The 20,054-nt window shown below is 49.9% G+C and overlaps 6 protein-coding genes across 6 annotated transcripts; 4 read left to right on the top strand and 2 right to left on the bottom strand.

The window, feature by feature from the left end:
- Positions 1-394: 394 nt before the first annotated feature.
- VFPPC_00269 (DNA repair protein Pso2/Snm1) lies at positions 395-2,914 on the top strand (the record flags this gene model as incomplete). Its single annotated transcript, XM_018280319.1, has 1 exon — positions 395-2,914. The coding sequence occupies one exon, from the start codon at positions 395-397 to the stop codon at positions 2,912-2,914; it is 2,520 nt and encodes an 839-aa protein (XP_018148325.1).
- Positions 2,915-3,123: 209 nt separating this feature from the next.
- VFPPC_15089 (small nuclear ribonucleoprotein LSM2) lies at positions 3,124-3,572 on the bottom strand (the record flags this gene model as incomplete). The annotated part of the gene is made up of 4 exons (XM_018292842.1): positions 3,124-3,155; positions 3,207-3,309; positions 3,359-3,506; positions 3,559-3,572. 4 exons carry the CDS (start codon positions 3,570-3,572, stop codon positions 3,124-3,126), a joined length of 297 nt encoding a protein of 98 aa, XP_018148324.1.
- A 354-nt stretch (positions 3,573-3,926) lies between these two features.
- VFPPC_00268 (WD repeat protein) lies at positions 3,927-6,883 on the bottom strand (the record flags this gene model as incomplete). Its single annotated transcript, XM_018280318.1, has 2 exons — positions 3,927-6,798; positions 6,867-6,883. The coding sequence occupies 2 exons, from the start codon at positions 6,881-6,883 to the stop codon at positions 3,927-3,929; spliced, it is 2,889 nt and encodes a 962-aa protein (XP_018148323.1).
- A 266-nt stretch (positions 6,884-7,149) lies between these two features.
- On the top strand, positions 7,150-8,333 carry VFPPC_15088 (ARP2/3 complex; the record flags this gene model as incomplete). The annotated part of the gene is made up of 5 exons (XM_018292841.2): positions 7,150-7,211; positions 7,266-7,507; positions 7,577-7,999; positions 8,049-8,198; positions 8,251-8,333. 5 exons carry the CDS (start codon positions 7,150-7,152, stop codon positions 8,331-8,333), a joined length of 960 nt encoding a protein of 319 aa, XP_018148322.2.
- Positions 8,334-8,783: 450 nt separating this feature from the next.
- On the top strand, positions 8,784-9,640 carry VFPPC_00267 (nuclease (SNase-like); the record flags this gene model as incomplete). The annotated part of the gene is made up of 2 exons (XM_018280317.1): positions 8,784-9,170; positions 9,230-9,640. The coding sequence occupies 2 exons, from the start codon at positions 8,784-8,786 to the stop codon at positions 9,638-9,640; spliced, it is 798 nt and encodes a 265-aa protein (XP_018148321.1).
- A 4,544-nt stretch (positions 9,641-14,184) lies between these two features.
- On the top strand, positions 14,185-17,904 carry VFPPC_00265 (cellular morphogenesis protein; the record flags this gene model as incomplete). The annotated part of the gene is made up of 1 exon (XM_018280316.1): positions 14,185-17,904. One exon carries the CDS (start codon positions 14,185-14,187, stop codon positions 17,902-17,904), a length of 3,720 nt encoding a protein of 1,239 aa, XP_018148320.1.
- Positions 17,905-20,054: the final 2,150 nt, after the last annotated feature.

Genomic DNA, 20,054 nt, shown 5'->3' with positions numbered 1-20,054 from the left:
CTGTAGCTACTTCGTCTCCCCCAAACACTTCTCACCCAATAAAGTATCGAGATCTTCCAGTCTGGTTCAAGATAAACAAGATTGACCCCACCAACATGGAAGTTTGAGTGGCTGCACCTCAGCCTCAAGTCTAGTGCCCACGGAGAGACAACTTACAGTGGCGTATAGTGAACATGTGACCTCGCGATTGGGCATTCAGCCTCTGTCTCGCGAAGCGTGTCGCTAAAGGGTCCAATACCCACTTCACTGGACGAACCCGTGAATTTTCATCTCCTTGTCACTGTCCAATCTTCAACCCGCTTGCAGCAAAAAGCCCGTCTCATTTGTCTATCAAGGCAGTCTGTGCATGCTTCTCACACCTCATATAATGCAAATTCCTTAGCAAACTCCCATCATGGTCGCCACTGCGAAATCGAACCGATCATTCACGCCTAGAAAGACTGCGACATCAACCACTCTATCCAAGAAACCAGCAAAACCAAATGCAAGCATCCTTAGCTTTTTTCAAAAGACCCAACGACCCGAAGACTCCCTTTTTGTAGGAACAGTCGTTGATGCTGCTAAGCATGAGGAAGATATCTACAGCCACGATGACGATCACCGCTTCAATGAGTCGACAATGTCCAACAAAAAGAGACGACTTAGCGATGAGCATCTGGCATTGAGAGAGAACAGTGAATCTGTCTCTGCCAAGTCAGATTCCAGCAACAACTCACACGACTACAAGCTGGCTAAAAGCGCCAAGCCTCGACTAAACGTCCCCTTCGTCATGGATTCCGACAGCGACGATGATCAAGACGACGACCAACAACGAGAGGCTCCTTCTTCCGTGTCCACAAAACCCAACAAATCATCTCTTCCAGATAGCTGTGAACGTACAAACCATGGCCGTCCGAAGCCTCCAGATTCTCCCAATGTACGGCACCAAAGTCCCAAGAAGAAGCCGGATTCTAATGAAGAAGACCAAACGTATGACCAGTTTGCAGACCTCGAGACTTTCGGCGAAATAGATGATGCGGATTTAGACGAGTTTGAAGGAGAAGAAATGCGGGAGATGAGATTTATGCGTGAGCAGGCCCGGTTGGAGGCAGAGGAGGCCGGAATAGCAATACCTGAGGACTTTGGGGAGGATTCTTTTCAAGACGATTTTGCGGCCCAGACTTGTCCCATTTGCAGCGGAAGTCTTCAAGGCATATCGATGGACGATGCGACCAAACACGTAAACTCGTGTCTCGACCGGAACCCCATACCCCTACCAGGAAACAAGCCCGCCCAGCCCACATCGCCGGCCCCCGAGGTTGAGGCTGTGGAAGTAAGTAAACGATTTGCACGCGCAGCAATTCCGCGACCGGGCCAACCAAACCCATTTGAGTTGGACAATGACGGCAAGGAAGTGAAGTCGGCCTTTTCGAAGCTCATGTCAAACAAAGCGGAAGACTCTGCTTGGGTAGCAGCGGCAGCAGCGGAGAATGCTTCGAGGGGCCGTCCAGCTTACGAGAGAACTTGCCCATTCTACAAGATTATACCGGGATTCAATATTTGTGTCGATGCCTTTCGTTACGGTGCTGTCAAGGGTTGCGAGGCGTATTTTCTAAGTCACTTCCACAGCGATCATTATATCGGTCTGACGGCGAATTGGGTACATGGACCAATATACTGCAGCAAGGTGACTGGAAGCTTAGTGAAACAGCAGCTCAGAACTGCTGCAAAGTGGGTAGTGGAACTGGACTTTGAGAAAGCATATGACATCCCGGGAACAGGCGGTGCTACTGTCACCATGATACCAGCAAACCATTGTCCCGGCAGCTCATTGTTCCTTTTTCAAAAACCCCCTGAGAAGGGAAGCAATAGGCGTGGCAAGCGAATTCTTCACTGTGGTGACTTTCGAGCGTGCCCTGCTCACGTTACCCATCCACTCATGAAACCTGACCTTAAAGATGCGACAACAGGGAAGCTGAGCCAACAAATCATCGACATATGCTACTTGGACACCACCTATCTCAACCCAAGATACTCCTTCCCACCACAAGATGACGTTATCAAAGCCTGTGCCGACTTGTGTGCATCACTTTCTCCAGATCCAACCTGCAAAGACGACATATGGGAAAAGGGCGCCAAAGAAGAAGGGACCCAAGCAGTCAGCAAATATTTCCACAGTGACAAGCAGAATACCAATAGTGTGGAAAGTCCAAAACCTCCGAAACTGGGTCAGCGACTACTCGTCATCTGTGGCACCTATTCCATCGGAAAGGAACGAATCTGCGTTGCCATTGCCAAGGCTCTGAAAAGCAAGATCTTTGCTATTCCAGGCAAGATGAGGATTTGCAAACAGCTCGACGACCCAGAATTGGCTGAACTGCTAACATCCAACCCCGTTGAAGCCCAGGTCCACATGCAGTCACTCATGGAAATTCGAGCCGAGACACTCCAGGAATATCTAAATGGCTACAAAGGGCATTTTAGTCGCATTGTGGGATTTCGTCCCAGCGGCTGGAATTACCGACCACCAAATAGCAAGCAAATCACAGCCAACACCTCGCCAACTAGTATACAAACACATCAAATACTTCACGGCAAGGGCTGGAGAACCCGGTTTGGATACAAAGACTTTGTTGCCCAAAGAGGCAGTACAAAGGAAGCTATGTGTTTTGGCGTGCCTTATTCAGAGCACAGTAGTTTTCGAGAGCTGGCCATGTTCATAATGAGCCTAAGGATAGAAAAGGTAATTCCCACCGTCAATGTAGGCAGTGAGCAATCCAGAAAGAGAATGAAAGGATGGCTAGACCGGTGGGCATCTGAAAGACGGCGCGGTGGGCTTGTTCGTCCTCTCATAGAAGGACAGGATAATGTTGACGACAAGACCATATCCCTATGGGACGATAAGTCTGGAAAAGGAGGAGGAGCCTGGTGGTGAAGATGTCCCATGTACAAATAGCATCATTCGGAGTACGATGATTTATGACATCACACATAGTCTTAGCGAATTGGATACGTAAAAATCAATGAATATCATTAGTCCATTATCCATTTTTAGACTCAACGCCAATGCCTCGTAACAAGTCTACCCACTGCCTCTAGTAGCTACGACCTTCAACCCCAACCCACCGTGCATCAACTCCAAGTTTACCTAGCCTTGGCCTGTTGAGCAGCAGCTTCTACACAGCAGTTAGCAAGACCGCATACACCAAAGCGCCAAGGCAACTTACCTCTCCGCGTCGCATCCTCCAGCAACTGCGTATCCACAGACCCAGCCGGCAAATGAACATATCGCACCACCGAGCCCCGAATAAAGACATTCTTCACAGAGCTCTTCCTCACGTTAGTTCCACTCTCCCACACCCGACTTTGAAGAACGCACCAGATGGGGGTATTTCAGCTCCTCTACCACAGAAATGTCATCGAGCTTGATGTTGAGGTACTGATCTACGCTCTTGAGCGTGCCTTTGAGCTGAATGTCGTTTTTGAGCTCAACCGTGACTTCATGGTCAATAAGGGTTTTGAAAAAACTACCCGCTGTTAATACAGGGAAGGGGATGCTGCGTGTCGCGGTGGTTGTACCTGAAGAAGAGCATGGTGTGCTCGGTTCAGTGGAGGGGTGGAGGGATGAGGGCTGCGAAGATGATGGCGTGGGCCGGGAATCTAGATGCTGTGTATTGGAAGGATGATTATGCTTTTTTAGTTCTGAAGTTTGTTGACTCAGAGTTGGTATTTGTTGATTTGAGGCGGCGATATCTTGGTCTGGAGATGAGGTGTATCACGCTTTGACGACCTGCTTGAGATCCAGTCTCGTCACGTGATCACAATGGAGACCTGGTCTGGGTATGAACTTTTTACATTTACGGCATGTTTTGGGTTTGATGAGATTTACATTGTTATTTCGAGTTTATTTATTTAATGAGATTTACTAAATGATGCCCATGCTCCTTTTATGCTACATGTACAAACGCCCGCTTCTTAGCGCTCCTTTCAGGGTTCTCATCCTCCCACGTCTCGTCAACGTACTCCTTGACACTTTTATCACGAAGTTGCATCCCCACAACCTTGAGAGCGGCAATATTAACGCCCATTTCATCCTTTTGTTTTTTAAGTGCTGCCCGTAGATTTGTACGTATCCCATCCATCATGGCTTTCATCGTGCGACTGGCCACAATTTGCTTGTGGTGCGTCTTGATCATGAAGAAGAGGATGCGGCACGTGAGGGGGATGTTCATGGACCGCATGGCAAATATGTTGAGGAAGGTGAAGAGTATGGGGACGGTGGCAAAGGGCAACACGAGCAGTGCGTCGTGTAAAGCGGAGGCCTTGATGCGTTGGAGGACAGTCATGACGTGCGTTTCGGCCGAGATGTTGCCCAGGGCGAGGAAGACGGGGTTGCGTTGCGGTGGGGGAGCGTTGGGATTGGAGAGTTTGGCTTCCTCATATTCCTTCATGAGATTCAGGTCGGCCATGCCCATTTCCAGGGCTTCTTGTATTCTTTCACCTGCCATTAGGGTTTCTGTGGTTTGCTTGGTGGCTGCGGCTACTTCACCCTTTTCGTCTTCACCGTCAGGGTCGTTCTCGAGAGACGTCGTCAATGTGCTTTCGTATAGCTCTTCCATTTCCTTCTCTCGCTCTTCTTCGAGGAAGATCTGCTCGTCTGTTTCCTCCCAGACCCGGATGCTCTTGTCGTGACCAGCACTGACGAGGAAATTTCCAGAGTGACTGATGGCAATGGTCCAGATCTCGCCGTGGTGGCCGTCTAGTCTCTGAATCTGCTCAAACTTGTCTCCATCCCAGTATCGAATGGTTCTATCTTTGCTGCTGCTGAAGAAATGATGGCCATTCCCGTCAGAATTGTGTGGGACGAAGGCGACCTGCAGAATACTGTCCTGGTGACCGAACAAGGCCTTGTGGCAGTCTCCGAAGTCGAGCCCCCAGATTCTGATATTCTTGTCTGCGGAACTCGTGACAATAAGTTTGCTATCGTAAGATATGTCCATGCTCAGCACAGGGAGCTTATGGCCGTAGAGGTTGAGATATAACTTCAGCGAGTCCACAAAGAAGACCTTGACTGTGTTGTCGAGCAAGGCAACCGCAAGTAGCTTTGCATCGGGAGAGAACTTGAGACTCAAAATGTCATCAGAAACCTTAAGAGTCCTTGACTGGACCAATTTCAGCTTGGGCGTGGTTCTCTTTGTGCCAAGAACCTCTTCTTGGATAATCTTGAAATCCCAGAACTTCGCAGTCTTGTCGGCACTTCCAGAAACAACTGAACGACCGTCGGGGTGCACGCTCAGGCTCCAGATTGCACCTTCGTGTGCTTGTACGTTATCCAGCAACGATGCTGACGCAACATCAAACAGCTGTAGTTCGCCACTCTTCGTGCCCACGACAACCACCTTATCGCCAGGTAGGAAAGCGCAACAAAGCGCGTAGCCACACTCAAACGTACGGATGCAAGCTTGGGTCTTAATGTTCCAAATCTTCATGGAACCATTGGCTGCTGAAGCAAGCATTTTATCATCTGAGCTCAAGGACAATGCTCTGATATCAGCTCGGTGTCCGGGAAGTTCGACGGCCAAGCCGCGAGTATAGTCGGGAATCTCGTCCTTCTTCTTGCGCTCAATCTTCTCCTTGTGTGGAATGCTGTAGTATTCCAATTGATTGTTCGTTGTGCTTACTAGCAATTGCAAGTCTTTTTGGTTGGTAGATGCAGCCCAATCCACAGAGCGGGCTTTACCACCGATTCTGACGATGACGTATTGGACGAAGACGTCGCTAATGTCCGCTTTTGAAACGTCCTCATTGGCTTCATCGCCATTCTCAGCATCGTCGTCTTGGCCTTTACTGTCCTTTTGCTTCTGCCTCCTTCGCTGTCGCTTTCGCGCCAAGCTCTTCTTTATTTCTGTTTCAGATTTGATTCGCCATACGTCAACACTCTTCTCGGAACCGTGAACAGCAAAATAATCGCGTTTTGGGTGAAATATGATCTCAGTAGCTCGATCTTTGCTCTGCCTGTGCAGGACGCCGCGATCGTGTAGGTAATGAGCAGCCGCCGAGACGTCGACTTGTCGGGTGCTAGCGGCTAGACCCTCGGCATCTAGTGACCAAACTTTCATCTCGCCATCATTTCCTGCAGTAACGCATCCGCTTAGATCAGGGGATACACCCAAGGCCCAACATTCGCCATTAGTTTGTGAAATATGCGTTTCGATGCAGTGCCGTGATGATAGGTCCCATAGCTTTAGTAGAGAATCCTTGCCAGTGGTCAAAAGGAACCCATCTGACGGATTCTCGTCGTCCAAGACCATTGCATTTGAGCCATCCTCGTTTTGTATTTGAGGTTTGGGTTCAATGAAATGAAGCCCAGTAATCTGGTCCTTGTGTCCGCGCAGCTTGAATTGACCGACTTCAGCGACGAGATCCCAGATGATGACGTCTGTATCCTTGGAACCGCTGGCAAGGCGCACGCCAGAATTGTCGAAGGCAAGTTTCGTGATTCCGGACTTATGGCCGTTGAAGTTGACAAGAACGGTGGATATTTTGCTGTCCCAGAGCCGGATACTTCCATCCTCATATCCAACGGCGAAAATGTCCTTATCCGTCTTACTCTGCGCAATGGCAGTCACGGGAACGGTGCACCGTTCATCTCGCCATCGACTCAGGAGCTCTCCTTTCTTGATATCCCAACAGAAAACTTCCTCATTTGCGGCGACAACGGCTTGTCCCGCGCCACTTCCGGTTCGATCTTTGGCGGCCCAGACAATGTTCGAGGTATTGGTCGTGACCACACCAAACGACTTGGCGTGTTCGTACTTTCTGGTTGTAATGCGTTAAAAAATGAATGGTATTTTAATACCACGCCTCAGAGCTTGATCAATACTTACAGGTACGATTTCACCATTTTTGCCAAATCGCAATGTCAATTGGTGCTGCCTCTGTCAAACAAATCCAAAGCTCAGTCCCGTTCACTTGCAGTGGGATATTTTTTTGCTTATCGATAGGACAGGGTGGATCCGGCCGTCGCAAACTGTCGGGTCACGTGGCTGCTCTTGGTGAGGTGACAGCTTGACAACGTCCCGCACTTGCTCAGCCCCACCATGTGTCGTCAACAGCTCCAGCACGCCGGAGGAGCAGGCAGACTTCGCGAACAGCAAACATATCGCAACGATGCTTCTCCTCGACTATCAGAACGTATTAATCCAATCGGTGCTCACCGAGAGGTTCTCGGGGTTTGTTTGATTCTCGTGGTGATTATCAATTCTCTTACAGCTGACCGTATCCAGAGCCCCTCCCGCTTCCATTGACCAGACCATCTCCGACTTCGATGGCGTAACCTTCCACATCTCGACTCCCGAAACAAAGACTAAAATTCTCCTTTCCATTCAAATAAGGTGTTTCCCGGATCTGGTTCAATATGGAGCTGAGCAGGTCCTTCAGCGAGAGTATGGTCAATATGTCGCACCCGTGGAGCCTGGCTACGACTTCTCTGTCCTGATTGACCTCGAGAATCTCCCTGCGGAGAAAGGTGAGCTTCCTAACACCTCATTACTAGAGTCGTATTGTTTTAAAAGAGCTTTCTAACAATATGCGCTAGAGGAACGCGACGCTCTTGCGATGAAGTTTGCTCTCCTAAAGCGAAATGCCATGGCAGCTCCCTTCGAGCAAGCATACCAGGAGCATTATGAGTTGAAAGAACAGGCATCAAAGTTTACTTCCGAGGAAGCACCCCAGGGTGTACGAGAAGGTGGAAACGTGAAGGCGATCCGCTACCGAGAAGAAGAGGCAATCTACGTCAAAGCTAGTCACGATAGAGTAACTGTCATCTTCAGCACCGTTTTTCGAGAAGAGACCGACAGAGTATTCGGCAAAGTATTCATCCAAGAGTTTGTGGATGCTCGACGGAGAGCTATTCAAAATGCTCCGCAGGTCCTGTTCCGAAACGATCCGCCTCTGGAGCTGCAAGGAGTTCCCGGTGTGCAAAGCACTGGTACGGGAGAGATTGGCTACGTTACATTTGGTAGGTGAACGCACCTTTTTGGCGGCCAATGCAATACTGATGAGTGCAGTTCTTTTCCCAAGACACCTGACGCCGCAGCGTATGCCGATTGTCATCTCCCACATCCAGACCTTCCGAGACTATTTCCATTATCACATCAAGGCGTCCAAGGCATACATTCACTCTCGCATGAGAAAGCGAACGGCGGATTTCCTTCAAGGTTCGTCTTCGGCAGACAAATCCCCAAGAACCAATGCTTACTTGATTCCTAGTTCTACGTCGTGCACGCCCCGACAGCGAGGAGAAGGAGAGGAAGACAGCAAGCGGGCGGTCATTCAAAGTTCAGGGGAGCTAAGCAACAGGCCCATGTCGGTGGTATTTTTCTGCGGATTGCTGGCAAAGCGTAGTAGGCTGCACCTGTTAAATGTAGATAACAACAGCTGTAGACGAATTCAAACGAAAAGGCTCTACTAGAAAATGACCTGGTGATTAATGTAGGAGACATGTTACTGGTTTCTCTTCGCTGTCTCGTCCCGCACGGTCTCTAATAGAATTGCTTGAGGTTAACTTGGTCCCACACCTCCAAAGAATCAAGTGATGCAGGTACGGGCTGGGCTTCAAATAAGACGTGGTGGGGTGATTGGCCCCTGTGTCTCCAATGTTCAGCCAAGCCTCAGGCAGCTTACAGGCTGCCACTAATCCTCGCCAGACCACAACAGACCGGCCGACCTGTCACCACCATTCCTCATCGGCCTTTCTGTCGACAGACAGTTCACGGCTAGTCGGCCTCCGGGTCGAATTCAGGATGGTGTGGCCGTTTGGATCGCGATCCCAGACATCGAAGAACACCGACGACGAAGTCGAATCTACGAAACACCCTGTGCCATGGTCTGAATCCCTTGGGAAAGCCAAGGTTGACCCTCTAGGCGCCGCCAAAGAATGGGCACCTGTCGTGGTGTTCTCCCTGGCTGGGCTCGGTGCTTTGCAACTCTACGCCAATTATCTTCGTCGGATTCCAGGTGCAGCCTTTGTGCGGCCGTCATTCTTTCGTAATCGCAGCCTATACGGCCGAGTTACCAGCGTTGGTGATGGCGACAACTTCCATCTCTTCCACACCCCAGGTGGGAAGACAGTTGGCTGGGGCTGGCTGAGAAAGATACCTGAAACCAGAAAAGAACTCAAGGACCGAACGGTAGGAGCTTTTTACGAGTCTATATGCCACAGCACAATCCACTAATTAACTCATATCAGATACCGGTCCGTATTGCTGGTATTGACGCTCCAGAAGGTGCGCATTTTGGACGCCCTGCTCAACCATTCGCCGCAGAAGCTCTAAAATGGCTGTCGGATTATATCCTGCACCGAAATGTGCGGGCTTATATTTATAAACGCGACCACTACAACCGCATTGTTGCGACAGTCTACGTTCGTCGGTTTCTTATCCGCAGAAATGTTGGTCTAGAGATGGTCAAACGTGGCCTGGCCACTACGTACGAGGCTAAATCGGGCGGCGAATACGGCGGACTGAAAGCAGTGTACGAGAAGGCCGAGGCCAAGGCGAAGAGGAAAAGGAAGGGGATGTGGGCTGGGAAAGCAAGTGAATTTGAAAGCCCCAGGGAGTACAAATCGCGGTATCACGGACAGCAGAAGACAGATGAGTGAGCCACTCAACGCTGGCCACGGGGAATTCTATTTTTCTGTCCCACCGAGAAACTAACGAAAATGGTACGATGCCGGGTGCACGCAATGATCACTGAGAGACAGATGGGACACAGACACGACGAATGTGGTAAAATTGATCGAACGCTATGCAAGGCACGCCCCTCTTGCATGGGATCAAGAACCGATCTGCTCCGTGAAATGTCAGAAATTCTCGGTACAGGCACAGCCGAGTCACAGGAACAGCCGAGTCACAGGACGTGTGTTCACTTTATCTGCCAGAATATATCGGATGAGTGCGTGCAGCGACTAGGATGGGCCGGTATTCCCGAGGGGTCAAACCCCTGTCTGTCATGTATTTGAAGCCAGATCCGTAGATTTCAGGGGATTAGTTCTGGATCTGCGAACTGTTTCTTCGATATAGAGTACCCATCAGATAATTCGCGTCCACCATTCACAACGCCAAAAATGAGACTCGGGCGAGGCAACGTCTGGTCTGCTGCGTTACCTGCTCCTGTCCAAAGGCTTTGGTGGCTGTCACGAAATTCGTCTGGAGACACGTCTGAAGCTGTCGTGATACACAACGCAATTTAGTGCCAATGGCCGAATAATAAGGTCGTACACGCACATGGATGATCTACAGACAGGGGATGTGGTTTAGCTCATGGATGTGGAACAGAGACAGGTTTGCCCACAGCCATCTGCTGGGACAGAGCATGGCACCAAATAATGATAGTCGCCACGTGCGGTTCCCTCATTTCACATACACGCTAATATCCTAGAACCAGCTCAGGTGTTGGAGTTGAATATATTATATAAGTAAGGTCTGGTATGCGTGCTTGAGCGACAGGGAAGCTCCCAGTTGAGAATGCACGCTGAAACCTGCTTCAAACCAGCCACATAGAAGCGGTCACAGATAACATAATTGAGGATAGTTAAAGCTCACTGCAGAAGTCCTTGATTCCTTCTTGAGCGGCTTGACGGCATTACTCAAGAGTAAGGGAAATAGCAGCTCCCTTCTACTGGTCTGAAAACAACATTCCAACCACCTGATGAGAACAGCTGGCCAACAAGTTTTCCTTTGTTGTCTGTGCAGGCTCTGCCGAGTTCGTTAAAGGCCCGAAATAACTGACCGGGATTGAGTTTTATTCTATGGTCGTTCTGTGACGTATCCATGGGTGTTTATTAGTATACTGCGCCTACTCCGTACAGTGCCATCGATCATCAGGTGTCAATGCGTTGAGGCGTCAATAGAAGTCTGGTCGACCCTGAACTTGAACTCACATCGTTGCAAATCCACATTCCACCCCGTCCACAATCCAAAGGCTCGCACTTTTTGGGCTGGATTGGGAAGTCCACTGTGAGCTGGGGGCCACCCCAAAACCCTGTTGCACGCCATTCGTTTGGGCCGGGGCCACAGATGACGTTTTTCTTTACATATGGAACTGTCTCCTCCCCTCGCTTCTCAATCTCAAGACTTATAGATTCAGATGTAGATATAGATTCAGCTTGGATTGGCGAGGCTAGGACCTGTCAACACCAAAAGTTGCATCGAGTTAGTCTTCCGGCTGGAGTTTAAACAGAAACTGTTAGCGTGGAGTGGTTGGGTTCTTGCCTGGGTTGCCAGAAGAGGCAGAAGCGTAAGCAGCTGAGATGGCAACATAGTTACTAGTTCTGAGATTGATAATTGTAACTATTTAGCATGCAGAGATAAAATGAAAATAGTGAAGAAGTCGCAGTATGAACTTAAATGCCTGCTTTACTTTATAGATAACACATGATTACAGTAACATAGCTGGCTTGTGTATTGCTCTAGAATGACTATTGTAACTTGACACTCAACTTAACAATACATACATATGTGCATTCATACATACCACCTAGCAATTGCCAATGCATAAGACATAGTGCCAAAAAAATATCCGTAGCCGCGCATTTTGCTATTTTTCAACGTAGTTTGTTGTATACACCAGACACCAAAAGACCAAGGCTCTGACTTCCCCACAATGCTTTTCTCCTCACATGCAACTGCACTCTCACACGATAGCGTCATGCCTGTGTGCGCTTCACTGCGAGGTCTCTGGCTGGAAAGGGGAGACTTTGGGCACTACTTACGCCATAAGAAGAAACGCCATTCGTGAACCCCCTCGCATGTGTCCTCCGTACTCGGTAACTCCTCGGCAGTCGAGCCATTCACAGACGATGCAGGTGCATGAGATATTCAGGCACAAAAATTCAAAGTTTCGTTGAACAATGACCCTCCTCCCTACATGAGGGCACAGGAAACGAGGACTGGATGCTGCCCCTGGGCCCCACATGGCAGCTGGCTCCCGTGTTTCCGCCAAAGAGGCGCAAGGCTGTGACAAAAAGGTACCAGTGAAATTGGCTGATCTTCTGTCTTAATGTTTTTGTCATCCTCAATTTTGTGTGGGTCACATCTGCGACACTCCCCTGCCCTGTTGAGGGTGATACTGCAATAAATAAAATGCACAGCTCCGGATAGGGATGGCGAGCTGAGGCCTAATGCCAACAGTGACACGAGTTACAGACATGGAGGTTTCTTGTGAGACCAGAGGCAGCAGGCATCCCACATCCTGTGGCAGCAATTCTCGCGCAACAGTAGGACCTGGCCGCGAGAACTTTGCACCCAGGACTCGGCAGTAGCAGGGAGCCTGGACCTGGGAACAAGCATACTAAGTACTTAAGTGGGAAGAGGGAAAGGAAGTCATATCCTTGGTTGCAAAGGCCGAGACCCTTTTCGTTCTCACTTCTGAGGGCTCACCGACTCACTACTGGAACATGACGATCGTGATGAGCGACTGCCATGATCGTTGGAAGGTCAAGCAGCTTCAGCCACCTGTTTTTCAAATTTAGCACGTTAGATGCTCTTTTTGGACGGTTGGGCGACTGCGATGCAGCAAACTCCGCCTTTTATTTGCGTCGCTTTTCCAATTGCGTGTTCTCGTGCTGCGTTGTTCGAGTCTGTGTGAGGAGGCGGTGACGAGAAAGTGTCCAGTCTGCTTGTGGTTCAAATGCTGGCAGTTGGAGTCAGCCAGCCTAGCCCCTGACACACTGCATTTCAACCAACGGGATACGTTAGTCAATTGCAAGGGCTTATTAGTAGACGACGCTTGCCAAAGAAGCGAGGGACAGCACAAACTTTGGACCAGTTGACATTTGAGTGCATGTGTGTCGTTGGACAGAATCTAAATACGAACTTGGCAGGCTGGGGCGGCGGACCCAGCACTTTGATCTCAGCAAATTGCAGTACACTGGCCGCCTTTCTGGAGCAGACATCTAGAACATTGAAGGTGAAGCAGCGGAATACTCGGTACGCCGTACTTGAGGTGCAGTCGGGCACGGATAGCTGGTCGGTGCAGTTTGTTGGCACAACATGCCCTGCTTACCATGCACACCGGGGGACCTTTGGCTGTTATTGAAGGACTTCGAAAGCTATTTATTGCGCTGTGCTATCTCTTAGTGTAGCGCCACCTGATCCCAACTTGTGTTGTCAAGTTCAGCCAAGTCCGTGTCTTGCGAAAACATGTATTCGATCCACGGGAGCCTGAGACTTCTGGAGCACCAGATTCTCCGACCCATGACCTGTTCGTCCCCGTGCTGTACATACTCCGTGCCGGACGTGGCTGATGCCAGCTTCAACTAAAAAGGCCACACAAAACACAAAACACATACCACCAAACTTGACTCGATCCAAATAGCCGGGAGACCTCAAACCACCAAACCCCAGCCAGTGCTACCGTTCCACAAAGACTCTGAAGCAGGTCTGGTGTGTTGACGGCCACAAAATACTTGACATTGAAACCGGGACACATCTGGAGCTGGCCTTGCTTGTTGCCGTGCACCGCCCAGGCTCCATTACTGACGACTGTGACGCTACACCTGTTTCGGACTAGTGCCGCCAGCAAACCTGCCAGTAACAACAAGCTCTGCAATTTCCCGCATTCTTTGTGCCAACATTGCACCTTGGCAGAGAGCCAGCCCAGCCCGGCCAGCCAGCCAACCATCTCCTTTGTTCCTTGAAGGTGGTGAAGCCGACCAGACCAGCCAGACCACCGCCAACAAGCACCAGTTGACCCAAAACACTCTCAACTCCCAAATTCAATTCACCCACCCACGGCGAGAGGAAACCACAGCGACTGGCGACAGAGTGTTTCTGCCGCTTCCGCTTTGCGGTGCCGACCCGTTTCCTTCGCTATACTTACGCTCGTTATTTTCATTATCTCCATTTTCACTTCGTTGTCGTCGTCTGTGTCGTCGCTCCCTGTTTTCTGGTCTTCGTGTCTCTTCTGTTGGCACCCACGTCGCGCTTGACCGTCTCTCGAGATTCTCCCCCCAACATTAGGAGTCACCGCGAAAATTGATATGCCCGATCGCGACTCACAGCTACCGACCCAATCACCTCGTCTACCACGACTTTAACTTTTCTCAACACTCTCCGATTTTCATTTCGAACTCAGACTCTACACCTTCATCTCGACGACACCGTCCCTTTTTCGACTGGCCTGTTTGGGCGGGTCAACATCGCCATGCGGCTGCCCTTTAGCCAGCGCCGCTCAAGGCGTCCGCCTGCCTCGACCTTTAATTCGGCTCTTCTCACACTGGCAGCGCTTGCCCCGTCATTTTCAGAAGCAATTCATTTTAATCCAGCGCCGCCAGCGAACCTCGACTTCTCTAATCTCGGCCGAATAGCAATTGCAGGCGACTTCAATGGCATCTCCCTCTACGAATACGAGGGTCAAATATCAAAGCCCCTTCCCACGAACGGCAGCGAATCTCTCCTCACACGACTTCCAAATGGCGCCTTGGCACCTGTCGTGGCTACTGATGCGTCAATCCGAGCAATGTGCCTGTTGAAAAATGCAGATGGCAATTTAAAAGGTGTGGTAATTGGTGGTAATTTTACAAGTATTGACGGAACACAATCGACAGCGATTGCGCTTTTCAACCCCAACTCAACAGAAGTAACACCCATCAAGGGTCTAGAGGGTGAGGTCAACGCTTTATATTGCGACGACAGTCGGAAAACAGTCTACGTAGGAGGCACATTCAAGGGCTCAAACTCGACAAACGCCATTGCCTGGTCAGATGCGAACGGCTGGATTAATTTGCCATTTGCGGGTTTCAACGGCCCCGTCAACGCCATTTCCAAGACGTCAAACGGACACATTGTTTTCGGAGGCAGCTTCACTGGTCTTGGAAACGCTTCCGCACCGAGCCAACCGGATAGCCAGATCATCAACCTATCTGGTGGCACTATTACCGCTACGAACGGCGCAACTACCAACGGATTCAGTGATCCCAAAAACATTGTCTGCTCGGCCGGCAAGGATGGACCTGGCAGCACCTGGCTCGCAGGTGACAACGTACCCGCCACCTGGGAAGCCAAATTTGGATTCAAATTCGAGCCTACCAAGTTGCGGATGTACAACACGCACCAGGACGGCCGCGGCACCAAGACATTCCGTTTTTTGGCGTTTCCTTTGAACGGCATCATGAACTTTACCTACGTCGACCCATCCACCGGACAGAATGCTACCTGCACTAGTGAATGTCCCCTCAGCAATGACCCCAAGACCGAGTTCCAGGACTTTCACTTTGTCAACCGGGTCGGCATGAACAGCTTCCAGGTCGCCATCTCCGCCTGGTACGGCTCAGGGGCAGGACTTTCCGGCATCGAACTGTTTGAGGACGATATCTTCTCTTATGCTGTGACTAATTTCAATGAACCGACGTGCAAGGGAATCGAGTTTCCATCGAAAGCTACTACTACGGGTCCATGGAAACAGTCACCTTCCGTTCAGAGCAGCTCCGATTATCTCACGGCGACGTTGAGTGGTGGTGAGATAAAGAGCAACTCAGCTTCTGTCGTGTTTACTCCCAATATTTTAGAATCCGGCAATTACTCTGTCAACATGTACACTCCAGGTTGTATGCCTGACGGCACTTGCTCTACGCGAGGCCAAGTCAACATCACAGGCGTCATGTCAACCGGCACGGTCAACAACGACTTCAGCACGACTCTCTACCAAACAAATTATTTCGACAAATTCGACCAGATATATTTCGGTTACATTGAGAAGAGCTCTGACGGCTTCAAGCCTACAGTCACCCTTACGCCCCTGGCTGGTCAAAGTGTGCAGTCACTCACTGTTGTCGCCCAACGAGTAGGGTTCACTCTCACCAAGTCGACCGGAGGACTCAACGGCCTCTTTGACTTTGATCCTGAGCAGAAGAAGCCTGTGGACGTATCCAGCTTGGAAAATTCGGCCATCAACAAGCTGGGCTCAGGATTCGGACAACGCTCTGCTGTCAAGTCCTTGGTCACATCCGGCGACACACTGTTCATTGGCGGAAACTTTACTTCAAAAGAATTTGTCAATGCTGTCTCCGTTAGCGGTGACAAGCAAAACGCCACTTCACTTGACGGTGGCCTAAATGGCCAAGTTATCGACATGCATCTAGAGGGCACGCAACTCTACGCCGGCGGTAGCTTCAACAGTACGCTCAACGGCGACAAGAAGGAATTGAGCAACGTCGCCGTGTATGATACAAAGGCGAATACTTGGAGTGCTCTAGGTGGCGGTGTAGATGGCACGGTGGAACACGTCGTGCCAATGCAAATCAACATAACATCCAACCAAATGGAGACGGCTATCAGCTTGAGCGGCACATTTTCGCAATGCAATGCTTTCAAGAATAACAGCGCTTCTCGAGTTGACGGTTTCGCCATATGGGTTCCTTCGCTCCAAAACTGGATGCAAAACATCAACCAGCCTCTGCCTACGTACAATGGTATACTGACGGCCAGCCTTCAGAATGTTTCGGATGTTGGAGACCTTTTTGCCGGTTCCCTAACGTCGGCGCAGCTTCGAGCAAACGGCGCGGCGACTCTCAGCAACAACGGCCTGGGGACGTTTCCCTTCAATATCGAGGTACCTCCAAAGTCTGCGTCTTCGAGGTTGAACCGCCGAGAAAACATCTCAAATGATACCCTCCGCGGTGTCATCACTGGTACCTTTTATAGCACAGACAGCACCAACATTACCGTTCTTGCGGGTCACTTCACGGCCAAATCATCAAATGGATCGACTGTCAACAATTTGATGATTCTTGACGGCAAGGACAACGAGTCGATAAGTGGACTGGGCTCCGAGATATCCCCAGATTCGACATTCATCACGGTAGCTCTCCAGGGCAGCGTTCTTTATGCAGGAGGAATGGTCTCTGGAAAGATTGGTGGCAGTCAGATTCACGGCCTTGTGTCATACGATATCTCATCAAAGTCGTTTGGAAGCCAGCCCGCTCCCATCTCCGGCAAGGCCAGTACCGTTGCAGCCATCGCGGTTCGTCCGGATACGTCTGAGGTTTATGTCGGCGGCTCTTTCAGCAAGGCAGGCGCACTGGGATGCGAGGGTCTCTGCATTTACAACTCCAACTCGGGGCAATGGTTCCAGCCTGGAAACGGTCTCTCTGGTGAAGTCTTGGGTCTCTTGTGGTCGAGCAAATCGACACTTGTTGTAGCAGGTGACATGATGGCCAACAGCACTGACAAGCGATACTTGGCGACGTATGACGCCAAGGGACAGACATGGTCGACTTTTCCAGGAGCTGAAAGCATTCCAGGACCAGTTGAGGTCATGACTGCTGGATCGAGCGACGGGAAACAAGTCTGGGTCGCGGGCAAGTCAGCCAAGGACGGATCAGTCTACCTGATGAAGTACGATGGCAGCAAGTGGCTGTCAGCTAATGAAACTCTCCCCGCGCGCACGATTCTTCGAAGCCTTCAAGTTTTCTCGCTCACCAAGAATCATGACAAGACGGACTTACTGGGAGAGAGCCAGGCACTCATGATGACTGGTTCGATTATGATTCCAGGCGTCGGAATCGCTTCGGCAGCAATTTTCAACGGCACCCACTATAGACCGTATGCGCTCACGACCAATTCTGGCAACGCCCCTGGAACAATCGCCAGAATCTTTACGCAAAAGGATGATTTCTTTTCAACAGGAGGTGGCAGCATGCCGCTGGGCTTTGTCGTCCTCATTGGACTCGCAATTGCCCTTGGTCTCATCCTTCTCATGGTCGTAGCTGGCATCATCTTGGACCGGCTTAGGAAGAAGCGAGAGGGGTATACACCAGCGCCAACATCAATGTATGACAGGGGCAGTGGCATTCAACGGATACCACCGCACGAACTGCTGGAATCGCTAGGCAGGAGTCGACCGGGAGCAGCACCTCACGTTTAAAAGCCGTCTTTGTTGATTTTGTTGCGTGCGGTCTCATACTATCTGCGCTGCATTCATTACATGCATTGGCCCTTGTCGCCTGGCGTTCATTTGGCGTGCGGAGTCTGTTGTGCTTTTATTTCGTTTTATTATCACTGAAGATGGTCGAGCATCGCAAAGGAGCCCATCCCATCTCCGTCCTGTGTCTCCCTTCCCCTCTCCAAAGGGAATGAAAGGGGAAACTAATCCTAACACTGCACATATTTTCCACCGTGCATATCAGACGCGGCTTGTCAGCCTATTGTCTCTTCTTTACACTTTCAGCATTTGCTCGTCATTTCATGATGTTACGACTACTGGCTAATGTGTTGCCATTTTTCGCACCACCACGGGATGAGATTTTCTTTCTTCCCGTGGAAGGGTGCTGTCTTTGACCTTGACATGTCTCTCTTTGTTTTTCCTTTTTTCTCTCTCTACTGTTTACAAGTTCATATCCACGTCTTATTACTTTGACCTTTGTTAACTTTCCTTGACATTCTTCTCTTCTCATCTACCGTTGATCACTGTACATTACTTTTCAGCACAGTCTCCGTCACAAAGACTGTCGACTTATTTATTTACTTTTGCGCGCCTTGTGTGGACACAGGGGAGGAGTGTTTGATGACACACGAATGCGGGATGGACTGATAGTCTGGTAGAGGAAGGAATTGTGCCGTCCTGGCTTTGGAAGTGGCAATGGTATTGGTTGATTCCCAGTGTAGATTTACGGCAGATTAATCTGGATGCGGATTTTGAAACAACTGTTGAGATGCTGTGCAATGCCGTAGAACTCACTCGTGGCCAATGTGAAGACAAAGGCAATTATGCAGTTACAAGCAGATTGGCAGTCCTAGTCAGTCGCATAATTCATCAATATTGAGGGTTACGATGCTGGAAAGCAAACAAATTGCGAGTTTCGTCACCCCAGCATTGTAGTAAGCCAGCCAGTCGCTAATCATCACCAACGAACTTGGGGGCCTCATTGCGCACCATCGAAGTAACGCTCTCTGACTGCTCTCGAAGCCGTATCTTATGCGAACGCATCTAGACCGTACACTACAAGGGTATATCTGACGGCCGTCATGCGCCTGGCGCAGTCTGCAATCCGATTGCGGACCGACCCTGACTATACACCAGGATAGCAAGTATACTGGCTGCGCAAAGATCCTGAGTCCCTTGTCCTAGACGGGCATCTAGGTTCGAGGTGTTGAAGAGTATTGCCGACCTATCGGGCTTTGGGGTCTGGTAGTAAATGGATTGGATCCTTGTCTGGGGAGGATGAAGGGCGAAAAGGTAAAACAGGGGCTTGGTGTGGTGAAACTTTATGGTGCAGGGTTGCTTGGGACTTTTTACTGAGAGATACTGAGGATATGACTGGTGTTAGTAGTGGGATGAATGGTTGATGTTGTGCTTGGGATGTAGTTGTTAGATGGTGTGCCTATTTAGGTTTGTATGTATTTTGTGTATGTATGGGGTTTTGTATACATGACATGTTGAGCAACAGATTACTGGGATACCAGGTAAAGCACTACTTCCAGGATGAACAGAGTACAGGTAGCAAACTCTCATTGTCTGCCAATGAGGCTTGTAGTCGTGTTGATCCTTTGTTCTGATCGCTCCGGCCCGACTAGCGAATAATTCTTCCGCCGCTGATCACGACGGTTACATGTGCTTTCGAACAATGCTACGGTGCTTGCAATTACAGCCGAGATAGCCTGTGCTTAACACAGGTGATGTTGATTCGTTTCGGATTCGTGCCGTGTATGTGCTGGTGTATGTCTATAGCTACATTAGAGGAAGGTGTAGTGCCAAGGACTTTTGCCAACGTAGACGTATGATGTGTGATGGGCTGTAGATCGGATCTGTGTGATTCCTAGATGGGAAGTTGGTTTGATATTGAGGGAAGGTGGTCGTTTAAAGTAGAGATATAACTTATAAATCTATGCTGATTCTTTATGCGTGGGATTTGAATGACGTTGGGAGTGTAATGGCATTGAGCTGAGTAGTGTCAAGGGATTCAGAAGTTATGTCTTTCAAGGATATTGGGCGTCATTTGATAAGGTGACTAGTAACAGATAGATCTAACTGCGAAGAACGAGGCATCCCATGTGAAATGGCAACGCCGGCGTAAC

The sequence above is a fragment of the Pochonia chlamydosporia genome, chromosome 1 (assembly GCF_001653235.2).
Source record: "Pochonia chlamydosporia 170 chromosome 1, whole genome shotgun sequence".
NCBI classification, from domain to species: domain Eukaryota; kingdom Fungi; phylum Ascomycota; class Sordariomycetes; order Hypocreales; family Clavicipitaceae; genus Pochonia; species Pochonia chlamydosporia.
The sequence above is the reverse complement of the archived record's forward strand: the minus strand, read 5'-3'. Positions and strand labels throughout refer to the sequence as shown.